A 24,600-nucleotide genomic window follows, 5' to 3' on the forward strand; every position below is an offset into this window, starting at 1 on the left:
GGGAATTCTGAGAATTAGAGATAATATATGTAAAGTGCCTATCCCAGTACCCAAAAACAGTATATGATCAATAAATTGAAACAACTCTCATACATGGGAAGACAGTTGGACTAGATGACTCAAAGGATTAAGTGACATCCCTATACTAAGATTCTAGGATTCTAAGTTCTAATCTTTTAAAGGCTTACAGTACTGAAAAGAATTTCCCCAATCACAAATATGTGTTGAGTGCTTACTATGCGCAAAGCACTGTGTTTCAAGGAAAGCTGTCAATAAATAATGAAGAGCAGGAACTCAATAATCTATCTTACAGACCTGTGTAACTGTTTCTAAAGTTAAATAAACAGAAGCTACCTAAAAGGCCCTACCAAACACAAGCAACAGCCTGTGACAGTCTCCTCCCCAAACGGTAACTCTGCCTTAGGATGAATATAACATGTAAATCAGGCCTTTGTCGGAAGACAAATGTTTCTAGCCAGGAAGACAAATGTTTCTAGCCAGGAAACAGGAATGGCAGAATTGGGAGACAGAACACCAGAACGGAGACTGCCATCCTGGCTCAGAGAAGCTGTGGGAGGGGCTGAAGCAGCCGGCAGGTCTGGTCAGAGCTTAGGGACTGTTGCCTGACAGATGGTGACCCTGAAACACCCTTTCCAGCGACCTGAGAGGCAGGAAAGAGGAGTCCATTCTGGACCTGGGAGAGCGGATGCAAGCAGGCCGGACAAACAAGAGCGATGGACTATAGGGCAGAAGAACCAGTTTTGATCTTTCACCCTTTATCAGCCAGCTTTTTGACGTTCCTCCATGCCCCAACATATTATTTATAAATTACCTCCATGTACTACATATTAAGTGTATTATAAAACCTTCACAGAGTGTAGACACTTTAAAGGATGAGATCTATTGAAACAGGAGTTGTTATTTTTATTTATTTTTTTGTGTGTGTGAGGAAGATCAGCCCTGTGCTAACATCTGCCAATCCTCTTCTATTTGCTGAGGAAGACTGGCCCTGGGCTAACATTCGTGCCCATCTTCCTCCACTGTATATGGGAGGCCGCCACAGCATGGCCAGACAAGCAGTGCGTCAGTGCGCGCCGGATCCGAACTGGCGAACTCCAGGCCGCTGTAGCTAACCGCGCCCACTTAACAGCTTGCGCCACCAGGCCAGCCCCAGGAGCTGTAATATTTTATTCTTCACCTTAATCAGTCTGCTTGCGCACCCCACTTCGGAGACCACTGGTAGAGAACAGGCGAACTTGCGGGAGAGAGGGGAGTACGGAGCTGTCACCCCCTGCATAGAACCTCAAAAGGCAAGAGCATCCTCAACAAGTCTTCTTTAGCTTTTCTTCAAAAAAAGAACCCTGTCGCCATGTCTGTAAATAGGCAGAAATGGTGCCACAATCTCCCACAACTCTCTCCCGGGCTCCCAGCCCTCTACCTGGCCTTCGGTGGCACTTTTCCCCCACGGTTGCCATAGTTACACCTGACGCCACCGTCAGACGGTTTTCCACCATCAGGAAGCCCAGACCCTATAATCTGGTAGTGACCAAAGCTGACCCACAAGAGTTTGGTGATAACGTTATGGCTTTTCAGTTTGGGGGAAGAGAAGCACTTCATCTATATTGAAGACTGTATATTCTGAGGAGAGGGCCTGAACCTTATAGACTTCTCTTTATACAGAGTCTTGGGTGCAGTTAAGCACTGGGTCCACAGTGGGTTTTGCTTGGTTGGTTGGTTGATTGGTTTTGGCTAAAAATGAAACTAGGAAAAAAATTATTTCCTCCGAAAACAGTGTATTATTAGCAAATATCATAGTATATTTTTCTGCAGGTTTTACAAACAGCTCATCGTCCATATTAGAAAATATCAAATTTGCTGTGGCATTTTTATATATGCTTCATTTTATCACTGTAGAGAGAAAAACAAATAAACCTATAGTTGGTCTATAAGAACATCACCAAAGCAAACCACATGGGCAAAAGCATTTGTCTTGTTTGCTACAGTTCCGATTCATGACTGCGTTTTGCAGCCAGGACCCCTCAGCACCAGCATGTACAGAGCCTCCACAAAACTATGAAAACCACATGTGTGGTCTTGGTTTGACAAGCTTTCAATTGGGAGAACCAGCTGATTCTGCCTCTAAAAGCTGGCGCAGGCTTTCCAATGTAATACCTGGCGATTCCTCTCTGTCAAGAACCTGGTCCTCAGTACTGGTTCCCTTAGAGATGCCTTTTCTCCAGGGCACCTTCAGAGGATGGCAGCCAGCCCGCAGCTTCCACCCACTTAGCCAAGCCCAGGGGATGTGCACATGCTTCTCACTGACAAGAGGCAGTGAGTTTACTGCGGTTAAACTCCAAAACCCAGCCTGTGTAGGGTTTGGGGAATACATTTTTATATCTCAAAAAACTTAAAAATTAATTCTATAGATTGGTAGTAATTAAAGTCATATTGCCAGGGTTTTTTATTTTTTATTTTTTCATTTTATTTATATTTTAATAAATTAGGTCAGTTTTGCTGTTTTCTTAGTTCCTTTTTGCTTGGCTTTGTTAAGGTATAGCAAGGACAGCTGTCTGGTTTGGCACCAGAGAGTTTTCATGAACACCGCTTCATGGCATCAGCTGACTTTCTACCTCCTGTGGGGTGGAAGATGTATGAGAAAAGAGAAAAGCAGAAATCACAAAGGCTTTCTGAAAGACCTACAAGAAACGTTACAACAGATTTTTTGACTTCGTAAAATACTGAGTGTTTTAAAGCACATCATATTTTATTACAGCCAGTCTCACCACTCTTAGTCATAAAGATAAATGTTATTTTATCTAACTAGAGTTTTTGCACATTCATTTACAGTCAATTCCGTTATTTTACTTGATGTGAACTTTCTATTATATTTTCCCTGATTATGTAAGTGAGCTGATTATGCAACTAAGTGGTTGATAAATATGGGAATTATTATGGGATCAACATTTTTTACAGGCACAGTTCAGGTTGTTTGTGGAGTAACAAGGAGAATACAAAAAAAATTTGTTTTCTAGTCTGCCCTGGATTCAGGTTTATCATTCCTAGGCTTCATCTGTAAATGCCTGAATCTTAATCCCTTTTACAAATTAGCCTGGATCCTTAGTCCAGATGTGAAAGGAAATTAGGTTTTGCTTTAAAACAAGATGGCTATAGACAGCGGGCAAACAGAGAATACTAAGACAAAATACTAGTTAAGTAACTACAGCAAAAACTCACTTGTTTAAAATCCATTAATCAGAAATTTGTGGTAGTTCAGAAAAGCACAAGACCAAAGTGTACCTTTGGCCTAATTGTGTAAGAGTTTGCTAAGTCAATTACTAGTGGAAAACATTTTTTGAGAGAAGGCTGAACTTCTAAAGAGACTGTTTCTAGTACCCTTAAGTAATTTTACACGTTTACAATACTGAATGATTTCTTGGTTATAAATATTTCTTATCCATAACTTAAGTCCTTCTTGAGCCACTACTAAGTAAATCTTCCTTGACCTACTTACAGGATTTGCGGTAGTGATGAAGGCAGCCTTTCCTTTATAAATTGAAAACGAAAGCCTTTTGCTAAATCAGACTGCCATTTCTTACTACTTTCCTTCGAGCAAAGCAGGTCCTTGGATGTTCTGGTGTAAGTACAGGAGATCTAGAAGCAGCTAGCCTGGGTTCAAATCCCCCTTCTACCAAGGGGGGATGTTATTTATGGTTGTGGTGCCTCCATTTCCTCCTCTGTAAAATGGGAAAAATAATAATACCTAAAAGATTTAAAAACTGTAAAGCACTTAGAACAGTGCCTGGTCCCTTAAAAGTTAGTGCTTGTCGTCATAACACTGTACTACTGCAGGTCCATGACACAAGTCAGCCTCAGTCACACCCTCATGGCGTCACTAAGAGAAACTTCTGTGAAATGGCAAACATTTTAGACCAAACAGGTTTGTTTGTTTGCTTGTTTTTTACAAGGCTCCAGGGCATAATTTCACCCCGCAGTGCATCACAACCGTTTTTCTCGACTCGTTGGTCTTCCTTTCTTCTGGCCTCCAGCCACCCAGCCTAGCCTGCCAGGTATTCCTGGTTAATTATGCATAAGTTTTTTCCAAGCCACCCCCTCCCAGTCGCTACGAATTCGTCTTCGTTCTCTTTTCAGTTCGCGCTAGACCGCACCTCTTCCTCGAAGTGCTCCCTCATCAACGCCCTCCGCTTGATCAGCCTTTGACTCGGCACAGCTCTGCTTGGGAACCCCTTCTTAATAAACTCCCCAGATCTTTAGAGGCTTTCTGAATCACCTGGTCGTCATCTAAAAATTTTCATTGAAACGCAGAGTTTGAGCAGCCCGCCCTGAGTTGTCGGAATTTGGACTCCAAACAAGATTCCTAGCTAAGGGCACAAGAACACGAGGATGGGTGAGCTGCGGCCCCCGAGGGCTGGTGAGCGCGACCGGAGGCCAGTTTAGGGACGACTCGTATGGACAGACAATAACTAGGGAGAAGGCAGGTTAGTGACGCACCTGAATAAGTCCGCTAGTCGAAAAGAGATAACTAAGGCTTGATACGGTGCTGAGAGTGAGAACCGCGCGCGCGTGCGCGCGCGCATACACACATATACACACACACACGCACACACACACACGGAAAGAGAGGAGCAGCCCCAGGTATCTGACAACGACACGGCCCTGATCCGGACACCGTCGCAAAGCCCCCCGATTCCGAAGCGCCCCCGCCCCCTCTGGGGACCTCTTGGCACACCTCTCCACCCTGCCCGGCTCGGCCGCGCCGGGCGCCCTCCTCGTCCCCCGCGGCCGCAGCTCCCCGCCCCCGCGAACGCGGCCGCACAGTGTCCTCTCGAACGCCGGCGTGGCTGTCGGGTTTCGAACCCCGGCGCGGACCCTCGCTCTCCGCGCGCGCAGCTCATCGCTGGCGCAGCCTTGGGCCCCCGCATCAATCATTAACGGCCCAGCTCGGGCTGCTGCGGCCCAGGGAGGGGGGATGGTACGGAACTTGAGACAACTCTATCTCCCGTGGCGGCCGCGAAGCACTAGCCGGGGAGGCCCCCGCCCTCCCTCGGTGCGCGGTCCCTCCCTCCCTCCAGCGCCTCGGCTCCCACATCCCCGCCTCCCGCGCCGGGGGCGGCGGCGCCCGCACCGCGCGATGCCCAGTCACCGCAGCGCCGCCCGCCGCCCGCCGCCGCCGCAGTCCGCCGCGCTGCCACCGCCGCTGCCGCAGCGCCGGCGGCCGCGAGCCAGCAGCAGGGAGCCTGGCGAAGGGGCCGCCGAGCCCTGCGCGCTCCTGCCGGGCGCGGCGCTGCTTGTAAATTGATTATCGTATTTATTTATTTATTTTTTAGGAACGGCTGCTCGGAGGCTCAGGTCTTCTCTTGAACCTGCCGCGACGCCCCCGGCGGGTGCACAAAGGCTCCGACGACGGCCCGCGGGGACGGCCGAGCGCGCGGGACCCGGCGCCAGAGGTCGCCTGTGCGCGCCCTAGCCAAGCCCCGGGCACCATGCCGCGGCGCCTGCAGCCCCGGGGCGCGGGCACAAAGGGCCCGCCGGCCACGACCGCGGCGGCCTCGGAGGCCGCCTCGCGCCCCCATCCGTCCGCCTCCGGGGACCCTCCAGCGGCGGCCAAGCCGCTGCTTCGCTGGGACGAGGTGCCCGACGACTTTGTGGAGTGCTTCATCCTGTCGGGCTACCGGCGGCTGCCGTGCACGGCGCAGGAGTGCCTGGCCTCGGTGCTGAAGCCGACCAACGAGACGCTCAACTTCTGGACGCACTTCATCCCGCTCCTGCTGTTCCTGAGCAAGTTCTGCCGCCTGTTCTTCCTGAGCGGCCGCGACGTGCCCTTCCACCACCCGTGGCTGCTGCCGCTGTGGTGCTACGCGTCGGGGGTGCTGCTGACCTTCGCCATGAGCTGCACGGCGCACGTGTTCAGCTGCCTGTCGCTGCGCCTGCGCGCCGCCTTCTTCTACCTGGACTACGCGTCCATCAGCTACTACGGCTTCGGCAGCACGGTGGCCTACTACTACTACCTGCTGCCGGGCCTGAGCTTGTTGGACGCCAGAGTGATGACCCCGTACGTGCAGCAGAGCCTGGGTTGGCACGTGGACTGCACGGGCCTCATCGCCGCCTACCGCGCGCTCGTGCTGCCCGTGGCCTTCGTGCTGGCCGTGGCCTGCACCGTGGCCTGCTGCAAGAGCCGCACCGACTGGTGCTCTTACCCGTTCGCGCTGCGCACCTTCGTCTTCATCATGCCGCTCAGCATGGCCTGCCCCATCATGCTCGAGAGCTGGCTTTTTGATCTGCGCGGCGAGAACCCCACGCTCTTCGTGCACTTCTACCGCCGCTACTTCTGGCTGGTGGTGGCCGCCTTCTTCAATGTGAGCAAGATCCCCGAGCGCATCCAGCCAGGCCTCTTTGACATCATCGGCCACAGCCACCAGCTCTTCCACATCTTCACTTTCCTTAGCATCTACGACCAGGTGTACTACGTGGAGGAGGGCCTACGCCAATTCCTCAAGGCGCCGCCGGCCGCGCCCACCTTCTCGGGCACCGTGGGCTACATGCTGCTCCTGGTCCTCTGTCTGGGGCTGGTCATCAAGAAGTTCCTAAACAGCTCCGAATTCTGCAGTAAAAAGTGAGCCTCCGCCTCGGAGGAGGCTGCTGGTTCGCCCACCTGTTTGTCTGGAGTTGCTGTTGTTGCTGTTGGTTTGTTTTCAAGTTTTGTTATGTTTCCTTCTTTGCTCGAGGAGGGTGCTGCAAAACCATAGGGGAAAAGTCCAATGAGACCCCCCCAACTAAGGGGGTCTCAGTGCACTTGGGGCTTTGGAAGAGGGAGGTGGGTCTCGCAGGAGGGAGAGAGCCACTGTTTCTTGCCCCTGGAAAAAATTCAGGTAGAGCCTGTGACATCCAGGGATTTTTCAAAGGCAGCGAATATAATCCCAAATAAAACCCCAAACCAGTTCCATTTTCCAGTCATCTTCTGTGCCAGTGGTAATAGCAAGCAGCTCTTGTGAGGTCAGGTATGCAGTAAAGAGGGTAAGTAGACAAAGTCCCTGAGTACTTCCATTTCGTCTTAGGAATACTTGGATTTGTCAAAAGAATGGAGCTTTGTAGGAAATGGGCACAAAGACACAAACCCAGGGCTTAACCTGCTAGAAAATGCATGGAATGTGAACACAAGTTAATTATTTCAAAATGTTTCTCAGATGTTATTTAAATAGTAATATATACAATGATTTTTCATAATTTATCAAAGCCTGTGATAATGCACTGAATTTTCTTTGTCACGTAGTTTTGAATTTTGCAGCCTTTCTGCATTGCATACACTTGAACTGGACATCAGGGCAAGCTGCTTGAGGGTTCTCAACTACTTTTTTAAACAGTGTTTTCTGAAGGCCTATGTGTGTCATGATACAACTGTGAATTATTCTACCTTAGGGACTCTGGAGAAACTTGGTGAGGAGCTCAGTGGTTTGTATAGATCCCAGATTCCTATTTACTTTAATGTATTCCATCTTATTATTTTTTTGTTTGGGTTTTAATCTTATTCTCTCCTTCTCTACTTATTTAAATTGCCACTGGAATAAATGTGCCTTTTGAAGCAGTGCCCAAATGACTGGTCCTCAAACCTAGTTTCTTGCATGGGGAGAGCAGTAGGAGTAAGCTTTTCTTACTTGACTGCAAATCAAGGTTTAACATTCCACGCAGGAGGGAAGGAAGATGGTGTTGGTTGTCAGTTTTTGGTAGGACCGGAAGTAGCTTACCAGGACATGCAGAGCATTTGGCTTCTTTACCAGAAGTCACTAATGTGGCTGTTGTTCTGTATGCAGCCATTGGGGAAAGTGAGAGGACTCTGTTCTAGACTGATGCCATCTATCCTTGCTTAAAATTAAAAATATAATATTCAGGAATAAATGGGGTAATTATATTATGAAAGTCAGGAGCATGTTACTTGAGCTGTAACTGACAATTTTTAGTTAAATATGATTACCTTTGCCTGGCTAAACACTGAAGTCTCATTTGGATCCAGACTATAGAAATGAATGGTGGTCACCCTAAATCGTTGAAAAATTAGTGACCACACTCCTCAGATCCTTTCTAATAACCACATCAACTGGTGTTATTTAAGACATTTCTTATAAACGCTAACCTGTACTTGAGATGGCAACTCTAACACAAACGTTTGAGGTGGCTTATTTAAATACTTATAACACTTCCTGACAAGTCCTTTTGGTTAAGAGCCAAATAAGTCGTTGAATGGGGGGTCTTGACTTCATGGTATAATTTAGATCAAGCACATAAAGTCGATGAACACTTACCTCAGCACTGGTAGGCCAGCACTCCTAAAAAGATTGCTGTTTTTGTTTATGCTTTTAATCGCTATTATGTTTGTAAACAGAGAGGCTCAGCACAATTCCCTAGAGGAATCAGTATTCTTGTGCGTTAATTTGCACACAGAAGTTACCTTTATATATGTCTATATTTAATGTAGAACGTCTTAATGGGATTGTAAATACACTTTGCACGTTTGCTGGTGAGTGTCAGTGTCTCATCTTTTGCAAAGTGCAAGGAGATTCCTGTTAGGTCACAGACGCTGAGAATTTGTGCTTGCCACAGATGTTATTCCTCAGCTGTAACTTAATTCAGGACGTGTATTCAAGGACAATGGTGGAAATCAGGATATTTCCACATGCAAACTTATTTGCATGTCATTGTTGTCTCTTCTAGAGCCCCCAAGAATGGTGGTTTGGAAGCTAGAGAAGCAGGTGGAGGGGCATTTTGTAGCTTCCTTGTAAAATGGAAGCTCTCAGAAGGAACTTGCGGGAGTCAGACTTCTAAAAAGAGTTGATGAGTTTGAGAACAAGAAATAAACCCTGTATTTGTCATTTTAAATTTTTGTTGGAGATGTTCTGGGTCGACAAACAGAATTCTCTTCTTGCCCTGGGTCTTTGTCCTTAAGCAGAGGCCACTTAAGGATAAAATTATACCCATATCATTTTCAAGTGATTATGACGCATGAGCTCAGTCAGATGACACACTTTTTCCCTCAAAGGTTTCAGCACCCAGTGTGTCCCAGAGAAGAAGGACTCACTTCCCTTCCCTTTGCCTTTTCCTTCCTCCAGCTTTCCTCTCCCGTTCCATCTTAGTTATTATAAACCACATAGAACATTGACAAAAGGACATTCTAATTGAAAACAGTGGCTTGGCTTCACTTCTTGTTTGCAAATAGGTACCATCTACACTATATAAGACCAGGGATGATTTGTGAAACTATATATGTTATTTGCTAAATTATATCGGATGCTAAATTATATCAAGGTAAACGATGATATTTTAGGATCGGCAAGTATTTACTGAGTCCCCATTTGCATGGAACTATCCAGATGTATTACATATTTCAGGGGTAATATTGCAATCAGAATAAAATATCTGTTAAAATATTTTTTCCCACTCTCCATTTTGCCACATCCATAAAAAAATTCAGTTTTACTTTATTGTGTTCAGCTGTTTGAAATGTAGGACAAATGATAAATAGGAATGCACTCCATTATCTCTGTACAACCTATTTTGGCAGCAGAATTTTGAAGCATATTATGTAATGCGTTTTATTTTTACTTGTTAGTCATGATCTAGATGACATCTCAAGGAGCAGCATCATAGAGTCATGCCTGGGAAATGAGGGTGTTTGACTCTAGTGCCTGTCCCCCCGTGGGCTGGTCTCTGGCGGTGACTCAGGCTGAGTTAGTTGGCTAAAAGGGGTTCCTTTCTCCCCTGTCCTTGCAGCTGCACCCTCAGGTGAAGAGGATGACCTTCCCAGAGATGGGAAGTGAGTTCTTTGGTCACGTCATGACTGGCCTGTAAAAATAAAGGTAGTCTTTTCCACTGGCCATACACTTTCTATAAATAGCCCAGGAAGAAAGTATGGGGCTTCGGAGGTGGCCAGAGTGGCCTTCACATGTTTCCATTCATAAATCCTGCCTGTAAGTGCTTGCAGTCAAAAGCCATTTAGCCTCATTCATCCTGCTTCTTAAGGGGAATCATTTCCAAGAATGCAAAATTTTGGGGTGGAGGTGATTTTTATAATATTTTCTAATTTGGTGCTGAATCTGAGGGCAAACAGCGATAATAAACAGAGATATTTTTGTTCAGATCTCTTCATACCTTTAATTAGTTAATCTGCACAAAGCTATCGTAGGAGACAGGAACAGTAGGAATTATCTCCATTTCAAGGTTATACCATTGGTCCGAGGCAACAATTAAGTTTTCAAAATGGCATTAGAATGTGGGGATGGCTGTGTGCTCAATTGTGAGCGTTTACTAGTTTGCACAGCCATGGTGCCTGGCCAAGCACACAGACACTACTTGTCCTTTAATTGACCACGTTATAATTGTAAAATAGAGCGAAGTAAGGCATGGCTATCCTTGAATTTAAATTATAAAATCTTAAAATGTTATCAGCTGCTTAAATAGTTTGTACCCACTTGGGCTGTTCTTCATCTGTTGATGTCTGCCACTGCTGACTTCTTTCTGTCAGTGTCCTGGGAGTTGATTTGCACTCATTCATGTAACCCCTTTAGTGACCATTGAGCACTCACTTCGTGTAAGACCCTGGGCAAGAACCCATCCATATTATGACTGCCATTACCCTTTTGTCTGCTGGTGGAACAGAGGTAGGAGCTCGGGAAAGGCCCTCTGGCCAGGGCCCAAGCTCTGACCTTGGCCGCAAGCGGAAGTAAGCGGAATGTCCTAAGCCACTGAGTTTGGTTCTTTCCTCCTTTCTATTAGCATGAGAGCAATGCATAGAATCTGATTTCAATTAACATGCTAACTTACCCACAATCAATTTCTCTCTTTTTTTTTTTTTCTGTCTGCTCCTAGGCCTATGTGAATTTTATGGTTAAAAATAACTAGAAAATTTAATGTACAATCGAGGTGAAGGGGTAACAGGCATATGTACATAGGAAGAGTTTAAAAATTTATCATCACTACTAATTAATAAAGACACTAATAACGATCACTTTGGGAAGGTTGATAGTAATCATATCATTATGAAGCAAGGTTCACCCAAAGTGCCTGCACTGTGATGTCATGAAGTGTCTGAATTTCATAGATTGCATATTTAAGTTGTTAAAAATGTGAGCTTAAATGCTTAAATCTCCAAAGATTCACTAACGTTCTTTAGCCTTTTTCCTCTTTTAAGGTCTGTGTGTTGTAACCTATGAAACGTGTCTTAGAAAAAAATTAATCAGGAGGAAATTATAAAGAAAAAGTATCAGATGTAAAAAAGGTAGGAAGAAGGCACAAGAAGGGGAGAATGAGGAGGATTAGATTCAAACAGCCAGAATGGGACAGCAAGTCCAACTCTGGACAGTTTTGCCCGAGTTTTAAATTTTGTCCCTAGAAAAGCGTGTGAACTCCCGCGACCTTAGGGTTCAAACATGCAGGCGAGGAATTCTATCTGGCAACCTAACCACATCCTGTAGCTTTTGACCTGAGCACCAGTGCCCAGGTATATTCTAAGTAGTACAGTTACCCCTGGCTTGATGTCCTTAATTTGTTTCCATAAAATTAGGGCATAAGGCCAAAAGGCATTGGGGGATAGCACCACTCGATTGTAAATCACCTTTGGAATCATTTTCTTGAAGGATTGCCAGTATCCTCTGACATATATCGCCTGACAAAAATCGAACAAGCCTAGACAAACTGGAAAAGGGAGCCTTCGTTCGTTGGTAAAGCTGAGCACCACTATGTTCTGTCTTCCTAGTGAAGATTTTATTCTTTCTTCAATATTATGAATAATTTTTTCTTAATTGTGAAAATTGGTGTCAGTTCTTAGTCACCGTTCCAAAAATCTAATACAAGTTTTTGTTGTTGTTAAAAAAGGATAAGTGTATTGTGTTTCCGGGTCACAGATTTCTAACCAATTTGTAGGCTTTTTTGTTTTAGAACAGCTTCTTGAAAGTCTGTGAGCAAGTTGCAGAATTAGAGTGTTTACTTATAGGTCAAGGGCCAAGAGTGCTCATGGGCTGCTAATTGTGGTGGGATGTGACTTTTGAAAGCTCTGAAAACACACCTATATGCAACAAAATGTTCACTTATTTACTATTTAACTCAATGGAAAAATAGCCTTTTGTTTGAGCTTTTGAAAGTGTTCTCCAATGTACTGTACTTCTAAATGTAATGCATGATCTTTAATACTTTTTGTTCTTGAACAGTCTCTGAAAGCTATTCCAGACATGGCATTTCTCAAGGAAAATTTCTTGAATGTGCAAAATTATTCTGGAATGTGTAAAAGTGGCAGGCCACCTTTCTCGTGCCTTACAGCTCCACCTAAAATATGCAATAAGCCCTCAAGGAGGAGTGGAGGGGTCTTCAGGTGGTTAGGTAACCATGCTGTGGAAATGGCCCTGCTCCTCCTGGCTCACCACAACACTGAGAAAGGACGCCCTGTAAATAAACCCTTGTTTCTAGATGAACAGAGTTACGAGAACACGTTAATTTCATTTCTTTTTTAGTTCCATCTCTAGTTAGAAAGCATAATCTGTTTTTAACATGCTGGATGCAAAAAAGAAAATTAATAGGAAAATTTTTTAAAGTCCTCTAATTTTATACTTTAAAAGTTTCTAATAGCAATTTGTTTGTAAAAACAGGCCTTAGCACATAGATGAGAACCAGCGCTTTTTGGAAAGCCTCATCTTTGTCCTGGAAGTCAATCACCTTGAGCTCTTACCCAAATGATAAAGGCCTAGTAGGTCTTTAAAAATGTAAATAATATATAGTTTAAAGAAGGGTAAAAAAACATTTTTTTTTAAAAGAAGAAAACAGGTCAGATACGTTACAGGTGTATAACAAGGCTAAATTTAAAAGTCTTTTTAAACTTCTAGATAGAAACTTCATTCAATTCACTCTCCCAGCAAGGCTTAGCACAGAAAGTATGCTTTTCTATGAGGCTGGTTTTCTTTTATGGAGGCTATGAGCAAAATTATTCTAGGGTAGCACCTGAGGACCAAGGCAATAAAGAGATGAGGCACAGTTCGCTGTGATGCGGGTAGAACCACAGTGAGTAACACAGCCGGTGACATGGCCAGCCCTGGACACTCTGCTCCTTTTCCTCGAGAGTGGAAAGAGTGAAGCCCCACGCCGTCGCCTCACAGACCCGGAAAAGGCCGTCTGTGTTTCGGGGCTGGGGCAGGATTCTGAGGCTGCTCTTTGGTCTGCGTAGAGCCTGAGGTAGCTCTAGACCGTTTCCACTACCCTTGAAGCCTTCACTTTCCACAAACCCAGCCTTGAAGCCGAAAGGTGTCTAAAAGGATTCCACGTGTGTTTAGGCCTTCTCAGACCATCTGCCTTATGCGGTTCATCCATTTCTAAACTAAGGATTTAAATACGGTTACTGTACTCAGATTTACAAGAGTGTACAACCAGCAGGTCCCCCTTTGCAGTAAAGGGCATTAATTGAAGGGCCATACCCATTTTTTCCCTCAGGTCAGAGGCAGAGGGAGGATTTAACAGTGACCAAATAGAGACCTCCTTGTGTCAGTGTTTTTTTTAGGTTCATGTGATGGTGATAGTGGAGGGAGAAGGGAGTAAAGGATAATGCAGGCATGAAGAAATAAACTGAATAATGTTTTCCCACTGCTTGCTAAATTAATTCTTCTTAGGCTACCCTGACTCCAGCCATCACCTACATCCTAAATAGCTATATTTAGCTAGCTAGAGAGGCTTTCTCAGGATGTGTGAACTTCCATATAGGGACTACGATGTGGTTTCAAATCAGTAGTATATTCTGCCAGAAAAGCATTATTTAATCATAATTCCACATTACCTGATAAATTAAGCAAAATAATCCATAGAAATAGATATCACTTTGGTCGGTTCTGTGCATGTAGCTGAACAAAATTGTGACTCATTTCTGTTGTATAGTTTGCTATGATTTTGTTTTTCTGAGACATTTGTTCCCTACAGTCTTGAATATGGAATTCTGTGTAAATAATATAACTATGCATTTTTTGCTGAAAAACAAATGTATGAAATAAGAATAAATTATTTGTAAGCATCGTGTTTAGAACTGCATTTGTACGCTTCTGTGTATGTTCAGAAGATCTCTTTCAGCAAACAAATTATTCCTAAATTAATAGTAAGTATGTGTAACACTAATAAACATGATAATAAAAACCGTTATCCTTTTCATCAAAATCAACAGGCAGAAGAGAAGAATGTACATAAGTCCTGAGGAAGCACCCTTAGTGTATTACTTTTCACAATTTTAGTTAAATGAAAAGGAAAATCCATGAGTTATTTTGAAACCATAGCTTCTAAGAAAATACTTATGTAATCCAGGTAATGAAGCTTTTCCTTACACCTCCCTGTTGTCCAAGGGCACCTGTGGTCCACGGGCTTCTGTGCAGTACAGCCTGTCCTAGAACCCTGGTGACGTGTGTGAATTTACCCACATAGTATCTCTGTCCCGAATAACCCCAGCAGGGGAGATCCAACTTCAGTTATTAAGCTCTGTGGTGATTGCTAAGTCTTAAAATCACATCAACTCTTGTTTCAGGTAGAGTTTTTTGGTTATTAGGAACAGAAATATCTCCTCTCAATTAAGGACGAAAAGGTTTGTAGGAAGAATGCTGGGGAGTTCCCAGAATGGCGGAGCTGACCGCCAGCCTCCGGAAGGACAAGGAGCAGGGCAGAGCTCGGGATTCCAGCTGGGAACTCCCACCCCGAGCAGCTCTCTGTGCACTGCCACCAGAGTGAGCCAGCTTCTGCTGTCTGCTGGCCCTGTTACATCTGTGCCCAATTCAAATTCCTGGGAGAGAGTATCTGATTGGCCTAGCTTAGCTCATGTGGCCTCTTCTGGTGTCAGGGTATGAGCGCCTGTGATATGCAGCCCTTTCCAGAACCATGTGGAGGGGAGACAGTTCCCCCAAAGGAAAGGATGATGGGCAGACGAAAATAACAGCTGTCCACTTCATCATCCCCCTTGGCTGTCTGGTACGCAGGCATACCTCTGTAATCCCTGGGGAGTGTGAGGACAAGGACAATGGGAGACTGAAGGTGTGGGCCGATGGGTGCTCTGAAAAGCACTTGTCCAAGCCAAGTGTCTACCAATGTGGGGTCCCCATCCAAGCTCTGGAGCTCCTGGTTGCAGAAGGTGGGAGGAAAAAACATGCCAGCACCCCAAAACAGTAGCAACCACAGCCCAGTGCCTGGCTGGCTTAGCCCATACCCTCCTTTCCCTATATGCTTCCCTTAATGTAATACAACTCTTACTTGTATAATCTAAATGTTCTTACCCCCTTCCCAAAGTCAACCCAAAGTCCTAACTTAGAACTGCAGCCAGCTCCCAGCACCCAGCATCTCCATATGCTGTGAATTCCTCTCATTCAGGTCAGGCTGTGGCTAAATGAGACATACAGCCACCCCCAACTCCCTGCTCAGTGGCAGAGAAGAGCTGGATCGCTGAGAGGCAAAGTCCCACTCAGAATAGCACAGCACTTCTAATAGCATGCTGTGCCACCAATACCTGGCAGCCGTCACCTCCTGTGGTCTAGAAAGGACAAAGCCTCCATGAACTGGCAGTGGGCTGAGTTCCTCAGGTTCTGTGTGCTGGGAGCGTCTCTGTCTACCTTGCTCCCGGGCCGCCCCATTTTGGCCACCCAGTATCTCTTGGGCTTGTGCCAGACATCTGCCTGTTTGCCCATCCATTTCCCCACCCTTCCCCTCATCTGCTCTGTATTGGAGCTGATTCTAAGGTCCCTTGCCCTTTGGCTTTTTGTTAGGTCCTGCTGAGGGGGAAAATGGTGGAAGACTGGATGGAAAAAGGAGGGCAGAAGGCAGGTATTTCTCCCCCTTCCCTCTCCACTCTTCCTTTATGGTTCCAGTTTTTTTTTCTGGGAGCCTCAGGCCTAGCTGCTGCTGGCAGTCAAAGTGTAACCCTGAGGGAAGCCAGGATAAGAATAAAGTCAACACATGGAGCAGGGCCTAATAGTGTAAATCACAAAGGGAGCCTTGATCACTTTGTGCCTGAAGCCTGCATACTTTTGGACTGTTCATTATGTGAGCCAGTAAATGTCCTTCATTTTACAATCCAGTTTAAGTTGTGTTTATTGCTTGTAATCAGAAGCATCTTAACTTGTCCATAAGGTTTGCTAACCTCCCAGCCATATATAACAGGATTTGTACAGCCCCCATTTCACCTTCACTCAGCCAGTCCCACATTTTAGGATCTGCATGTTAGATATCAGATTTTAAAATGCCTCATTTTTAAAGTACAGATTTCTGTATTAGGACTCAGTGCTGCCCAGCAACCCTCCTGCGTTGCCTAAACCACGTTATCTCCAGTTCTCCGTCACAGGTATTTCATATCTCTGACCCTCCCACACCCACCTTCCCCTCAAATCCCTCATCCTACCACTTCCCATCTCTTCAGCAATCACTCTCTTATCTATTGCTCATTGTTCTCCTGTACGTTCAATAGCTTTTACTCAACAGGATTCTTCCTACGAACATTTAAAAATGGACCACTAGTATCCCCCATCTTCTAAAAAGAGAAAGTCACCTTCTCCTCATTATGCCACACTCTAACAACCACCCACCTCTCTCTTCTCCTTCACAGCCAGGTTTCCTGCAGGCGTGGTGGACACTGTCTTGTTTTCATACCTCCCACTCACTCTTTCGCCCACTGCATTCTGGCTTCATTCATTTCACTTAAACGGTGCTTACAAGATTTCCAACAACCTCCTTCTTGACTGATGGACATTTCTTAGATCCTCTTTTCCATTCCTTTCTTCTGAAACTCTTCCCTTGTCCTCTGTGACCCCATACTCCCTGGATGCCCTCTTACCTCTCTGGCTACGCTTTCACAATCTCCTGTGCTGACTTCTCTTCCCCTTTTATGCCTGAAGTCGGTTTCCTCCAAGCGTGAGCCCAGACCATCCACACCAGTATACTTTCAGAACTTGGTCAGCAGCTTGATTCTGCCACTTCCTCTCAGCTCTCCGACTCACAGCAGAGGCATTATAATTCTTGTTCTGGAATCTCAGCCTTAAGCCTTCTCCTCCAGTCCTTCCCCCAGATTGTAAGCCAACCAAAGTCTGCTAAGAAATCCCCTTCAGCCTCAACGAGTTTGAGTGGATTCTGTTGTCTGCAACTGATACAGCAGGTAAGCAGAAAAAGATAGTGATCAGAAGTGCTGGAAATGGGAAGCCACGGCTCCTTATTCCCCAGACCAATCACTAGCAAGTAGTCTGTTGGGCTTCCCATTTTTCACTTTTCATTTTCCTTGGAAGACAAAGCAGGTTCTGGATCAGACAGCTTATTCAGAGAGTTTGGTTCTATTTCAAAGCAAAAAAGAAATATTAGGAAGAGAATTACCTAGGAATTTTTTTTCCTTAGTGTTGACTTAAAATAGATAAGGGGAGACATAACACAAATACTTAGAATATATGTCAAGTGAAAGGAATCTAAAATAACAAAGCCCATACAGAGTAAGTGGCATTCCCATGTATCAGCATAGTTTATATAATTTTCATATAGAGATTTAGCTCCTAATAACCAAAAATCCCTTAAATATAAAGAGTATACAGAATTATAACATTGGATAGAAATTCTATGAGTCTTTGATCTAAAAAAATCACTGTGGTCCTCGATGGCGTGAGAAGCCACCAGAAGTGAGCCAGAACTTCAGCAACTACTTGGTTCCCTCTTTCCACAGACAAAGGTGCTTATTCCTATGAGGCATCTCCCTGCTTCTTCTAGCAGTACCCTAAATTTCCTTTTAGAAAGGACCTCTCCTGCTGAACCTTGGTGGGACTGCTCTCCCTGGCCATGGGTGGGCATGTGACCCAAGGTAGGCCTGCAAGCACAGAGCTTCTCTGAATTCTGAACTTTCCATGACTTGCCTGCGCATGTCGTCACACAATTCTGTGAGCTACCCCATAGCCTTCAATAAATTATTTCTCTTTTTCTTCTTATATTTCCCCCTTATGTTAGCCAGAAGGTTTCCATTTCCTGCTGAATGGAAAAGAATATCACTAAAGATTATTGACTGAGGACTTCCAGTTTTTGGTCTGCCGTATAAGGAGCTTAGAAGTTGTTACTCCATTCTAACAATTAAAAAGCTGAATAAACTGAAAAATCAACAAGAGAAGTGAGGTCACAGGGCAAACTGCTGTCCTCAAAACTAGAGAGACAGACAGGTGGATACAGAGAATTACCACTTACTACCTTAGGAATCCATGAGCGGAAACCTCTGCAGCAATCAGTACTGGCTTCCTTTTACCGGGAACATCATGTCTGGCTTTCAATAAAAAGTTACAAGGCTACTAAAAAGCAAAAAACATAGTTCGAAGAAATAGAGCAAGCATTGGAACCAGACTCAGAAAAGGAAGGGATGGTGAAATTATTGGACTGCGAATTTAAAACAACTATGTTAAGGGATCTAACAGAAAAAATAGACAACGTGCAAGAACAGACGGCTAATTGTAAGCAAAGAAATGGAAATTCTAAGAAAATCAAAAATAAAAGCGAGAAATGAAAAACATTGTGACAGAAATAAAGAATGCCTTTGATGGGCTCATTAGTAGATCAGACACAGCTGAGGAAAGAATCAATGAGCTTGCAGACACGTCAATAGAAACTTCCAAAACTGAAAAGCAAAGAGAAAATAGGCTGGAAAATAAAAACAGAAGAGAATATCCAAGAACAGTAGGACAACTACAAAAGGTGTAACATTTGCATTATGGGAATACCAGAGAAAAAAGAGAGAAAGGAACAGAACATATTGACTGATACAACACCCACTCAAAATTTGCAACTTGAAAGGAAAGGAAATTCTCTATATAGACATGACATGACTTTTGAATCCCTTGTAAATATTTTCTTTCTCTTCTCTCTTTCTCGGAAGACCACTATCAGTTTCTGACCTCCAAAAATTTTTTCTCAAGAGCTGAAAGAATTCCTAAAAGACGGTGGAAATTTCAGAAATCTGATTACCTTCGCAATTTATAAGTACTTCCTAAAATCATAGAATTAATAAAAGAGGTCCCATATCTTGCCTGCTCACATAATTTTCATCTTTCCTACCTTGGATCTATATAACTGTAAAAATATATGTGGAAAACTGAGAGGTAGGAAGAAGGCATGTGAACATTTACCAACACAAAATGTAATTCTCTAAGAGCTACGTTATTAACTCAAGATGACTCGAGTGGGTTTTGACTCCAGCTCTTAATTCAGTGGTTCACTGTGTTAGTTCATCCTTACCCACTATCAATCTTTTTTGGTGGTAATCTATACATACCCATTTAGAGTTCTTTCAGATTCTTATTTTAGTTACACAGAAATGTCATAAAGTACAAAAAGAAATGAGTTTAAGGAAATAAATATTTCTACAGATATATACACATAATACACTAACTGTGAGAAATCATATCTTGCATCTAAGGCAAGAAAAAGATGCATGTCCTCATTTCCTGCTGTTTTTGTTTGATCATTTGATTTACATTTGCTTTTGATTTTGGTGTTTTCTTTTTGTCACTTTTAGCTCTAGAGAAAGGGTCAAACGTAAAAGATGGCAGATGTGAAATCCTCTCAGAAGCTCCTCATTTTGATCTCTAGTGTTACCCATATCTTGCCAAACGTAAAGGTTGTGAATTTATGCCAACTTATCACGGAGACACGTAAGGGGATCTAGGGCCAGTGGCATCAGTCATGTTGCCTCACATCCATTTTATTACACAGGTGGAATCTGGCTAAAATGAATGTACAGAGAATAGTTAAAAAGGAAAAGCTAGGGGCTTTTCTTAGCACCAGGCAGCAGTTCTACACTATCTCCCCATCCCACTGTTTCACAGAATCATTTTGGCCCCGGGCCATCATTTGCTGGGTTGTGGCAGAGGGAGCTGTCCTGAAAGGATGAGTCACAGCTATCCTGTGAGTCAGACTCAAGTCTGGTGAAGATGAGGTTCTCTCTTTCTTCCTGGGCAGAAGAAAATGGAGCTCATCATATGAATACCAGAGTACTTTAAAAAATAAATGTTTTTCTCCCAGACTTTGCTGTCCAGTTCCAAAAATAGTTCTGGCAAGACATCTGTCAAGCCGCAGTGTCACTCGGCTCCCCTCCCAAGTGCTGGTGACTATTCACAACCCCTCCTAAGAAATCCCTAAGAGGAAACCAGTGCCATCCTGAAACATGGGAGGCCACATCTGGAATAGCTGCCCAGGTGTTTGAGATGTCTTAGCATCCAGCCTGGTTTTTGTGTCTGGTGCTCTGTCCCCACCATGCACGCTGCGGCCACAGAGCTGGGTGACTGCAGTCAGGCAACCTGGTGGAGGCGCAGCCACACAACAGAGTAGAAAAAGCCGGACCCCCAAGTTGGGGGGTGGGAGTAGAGATTCTGCCCTTCCAGAGAGTGGTATCTACAGAGCTGTGGACACACACACACACACACACACGATGGCTCTCGCTGGCTTCCTGAAGGAATTCCTGCAGGGCGAACTGGGGAACACATTTCCAGCAGCTGCGGTGGGGGGGATGCGGGGTGTTTTCCCCCGAGTGGAGTGGGAGATGTCGCCAGGGCAGGGACGGGGTGGCCTGGGCCTCGGGGAGTCATAGGGTGGTGATCCAGACCGTCCGTGCTCTAAGCTCCTGCCTCCCGCTTCCTCCTGCTGTAGCTCCTGCCTCTTGCATCATCAGGTCTGGACGGGGTTTGACTTCTTGTGCCATTATTTCCTAGTCTTGTCATCTTAGGTAGCTACTTGGACCCTCTGGACCTCCATTTCCTCGTCTGTAAAACAGGGTTGGAAATATTTCTTACTTCACAGTAACGTGAGGATTCAATGAATGGATGTAAAGCAATTTCGCTCAGGGCCTGGCACACGGTAGCTGTTTTGGTACATTTTAGCTAGAGTTATATTAGCTCCAATTCTTCAGAACCCATAACACACTCAATCCATGAGGCTCCTGGGGGCATGTGTACACTCTGGAGAAAAAATGGAATCGAATTAACTTTCTTTCTAGATCAGTGCTGTCCAATAGAAATATAATGCAAACCACCTATGTGATTTTCTAGTAGCCACATTAAAAGGGTAGAAAAAAAGATAAAATTAGTTTTAGTAATACGCTTTATTAACCCACTATACCCAAAATATTATCATTTCAACATGTGGCACCAGCCACATTACAAGAGCTTCAACCTCCCATGTGCTGGACAGCACAGCTCCCGCTCCTTGTCACCATTCGGGTCTCAGCACAAATGTCACCACCACCTCTGACTGTCTAAGTAGCCACCTCTACTTCCCTCCTCCGCACATACACACGCATTCACCCTGCTTCCCCCTGTTTTATTTCCTGCACATCGTGTATCACCCTGTGACTTACCTTAGTTACTGTTTCTCTGTCCAGTGGAATCTAAGCTCTAGGACTGCAGTACTAGCACACTGCCTGGCACATTGTAGGCACTCATATAATACTTGTTGAATGCATGAATTAATGAATTAACAAATGAATGGATGAATGCATGTGGTAATATCTACCTACTCTACCAATTTTGACTAAGATCTCTTGTCATAGTGGAAATAATTATATTATATCTGAAGAATTCAAAGGATGCGCAATACTCACAGGGATACGAAAGCAAGCTTCTATAAATTTGACAATGAGACAATGACAAGGACTCAGCTACTATATTTTTGCCTAGGTTTATAAACTGACTCTCCCAACTATGATGATTTAAGAATTGGATGTTCTTCAACAGCCATTTATCTACTTTATGGATTATTTGGAATGTATGCCAACTCAAAGATTTAAGATTTTTGAAAACAGTTTTTAAAATAAAGATTAATATATAAAAATACTAAACTGAGTCCAAATGGTGAAGAGCCAGTTAACTGTAGATAGGTAAGCCTCACTAGAGAAGTTGCTGGCCTGGCATAAGAGTATGTATGTATGCTCTGTTGAGACAATTTAACGTAGAGCTTTCTTGATGAAACTAAATATTTGGGCTACGGGTCAATAACAATAGTTAAAACCTGTTTCTGGGCAGGCTACACAATGAAGGCAATAAATGTGTTTGTGGTACCAGTTCTAATGGACTCATTCACTATTATAAAATAAGTAGTAAAAGGGTGGTTTCCCCACCTGGCTGCATAGTAGAATTACCCAGGGAGCTTCCCCAGACAGCTGATTCTTAGGCTCTGTGCTCAGAGAGTCTAATTCAGGCAGTCTGTTGGGGCTTTCTGTCAGGGCTTTGGAACCTGTCATTAGAAAACTCTCTTGCTGTCTCCAATAATCAGCCAGGTCTGGGACCCTCTGCAGGAGAATTGTCCAAGTGTCACCAGAGGCAGATTCACCAGGACACCAAAGACACTCAGTTTTTAAGGGCGTCTCATCTGCATGGGTCCCTCCTAAAGCCTTGTATCTAATTTTGTATTTGTAATTTTGTATTCTTTCCCCACAAAACCTGGACCTGCTCCTAGCCATAAACTGTACTGTAGTCAGAAAACTACAGCCACAGAGCAAATCCGACACTCTGCCTGTTTTTGCACAGCCCACAACTAAGAATGGTTTTTACATTTTTTAATGGTTGAAAAGAAGAACAATACTTCATGAAACATGAAAATTATATGAAATTCAAATTTCAATATCTATAGGTAAAGTTATATTGGCTCAGAGCCATGCTTATTCATTTATAAATTGTGACTGCTACAACAGCAGAGTCAAGTAGTTGCAACAGAGATTGGATGGCCTGCAAAGCTTAACATATTTACTATCTGGCCCTTTACAGAAAAAGTTTGCCAACCCTGACCTATACTATCAAATGATAACATCACAGACACAATAGAAAATTGATTTGAAAGTGTTACTTTATTTAATGTAAAAAGCGTGAAAGGGGAATTGTTTAACATAAACAACTTATAAACACTCTCAATTATAGAAATGAGGGATTTATTTTATGAACATCTACAAGTGATTAAATTCAGATGTGACTATCAAAGACTTTATAGGACCATAGCATCTTAATCAATATCATTTAGAGTAAGGTATGGTTGGTCTACAGGTTAGAAGCAATGATTCAGGATAGGATGATTATCAGTAAAAACCTTCCACGGTGGAAAATAAAGGAAAAATCTTGGAGGATAGTTGCAATTAGATTAAGCATTAAGCATAAAATAGTATGTGCTTTGGGTTGTGGAAATGTGTAGCAAAATGTGGCTTAAGTTACACTTCAAAGTTTAGCTAAGAGGTGGGTTACTAGACTAGTTAATCCAACACTTTAAACAAAGCTAAAAACATTTGAACAATATTGATTAGGTGAATTGGGCAAGGACCGTGACAGATCATCGAATTCTGGCAGCAAAGCAGATCAAAAATATTGATTTAGCTGTCCCTCTTCATAGAAGTATGACAGAAACTTATGCAGAGCTCTGAAGGTCACTCTGAAGATATGAGGTGGAGGAGGGAAGTCTAGCAAAGGACAGCCAGCATAGCAACCTGCGTTGGTGTGAATGCTCACTGGTCAGGTTCCGAAGATGTAACAGATTTCTCGGTCAGTCAAACAGCACATGGGAAATTAGACCAATGGGCAAATCCATTGGGACGATTAGTCCGTGAAGATGTTATTAGGCAGGGAAGTCAATAATAAAGGCAGAGATTTTTACTAGTCAGTTGACATTACAGAACTCATGACTGGATTGTACGAAAGAGAAGAAGAGATCTTCCTTAACTGACTCAGGTTCCCCGTACTTTGAAGATCCGAGTCGTCTGCTACTCCAGCTTCTGACGGAATCTTGGCTGTTTGAAGACAACTGGTTCTGTGTCTTTTGGACAGAGCACAGTCCCCTGTGTTCCAAAGACCATCTGGGATTAACATCCCAACCCTAGTCCAACTTTTCCATTTTCATAGTAAAAGAAGGGTCTTGAGAGCTGGAAGGTAAAAGAATTGTTGAGATAATCTGAAGAATGAGTGCTTCATCAGGCGGACAGGAAAAGAGGAAGTAAAGCAACATTTTGGAGCATGTACTATGTGCTAGGTACTTTGCGCATGTTACTTCATTATCTCCACATCCCCTCAGTATATTGATTCCATTTAACATCTGAGGAAACAGGGAGGGTATGTGACATGCCTACCGTCATCCAGCCAGTAACTGTAGAGTTGACATAAGAATGCAGGTCTGTCTGTCTGCCTGCCCCTGAGTCCTTACTCCTTCCAATTCACCATCCTGCTCCAGGCAGCCTCTCCAAGCAGAGAAAGCAACAGGCAGAAAAACATAGCTTCATAAATATGTTTTCCCACTTTCAGTGACCACCAAGACATTTCAAGTTTATCAGAGTTATAAAAATAAAATTAAACGAATACCCTTCATTAATTACTAATACTGTCTCCAAGGTAGAAAGTCATATTACTCATCACAATCTTTCTTAACACAAACTAAGTGTCAAGTTCTAAATCTAGGAAATGTCCTCTGTTAGGTCCCTTTGAGAGTCTCCAGAATTTAAACCCCCAAACTAGCTATAAAAATTGTCTCATAGGCTGATGAAAGCTTTGCTGACTACAGTTGCCCCAGACAGGCAAGCAGCCCTCCTGGCCTCTTGTTCCAGCT

The 24,600-nt window shown here is 44.0% G+C and overlaps 1 protein-coding gene across 1 annotated transcript; it reads left to right on the forward strand.

The window, feature by feature from the left end:
- Positions 1 to 5,501: 5,501 nt before the first annotated feature.
- On the forward strand, positions 5,502 to 7,714 carry PAQR9 (progestin and adipoQ receptor family member 9). The gene has a single exon (XM_004419932.3). The coding sequence runs from the start codon at positions 5,502 to 5,504 to the stop codon at positions 6,633 to 6,635; it is 1,134 nt and encodes a 377-aa protein (XP_004419989.2). The 3' UTR covers positions 6,636 to 7,714.
- Positions 7,715 to 24,600: the final 16,886 nt, after the last annotated feature.

Source organism: Ceratotherium simum, chromosome 5, assembly GCF_057802395.1.
Source record: "Ceratotherium simum simum isolate JZ-2026a chromosome 5, ASM5780239v1, whole genome shotgun sequence".
Classification (NCBI taxonomy): domain Eukaryota; kingdom Metazoa; phylum Chordata; class Mammalia; order Perissodactyla; family Rhinocerotidae; genus Ceratotherium; species Ceratotherium simum.

Excerpts from the sequence above, each read along its gene's own strand:
- PAQR9 (XM_004419932.3), top strand. The coding sequence starts at position 5,502 with ATGCCGCGGCGCCTGCAGCCCCGGGGCGCGGGCACAAAGGGCCCGCCG.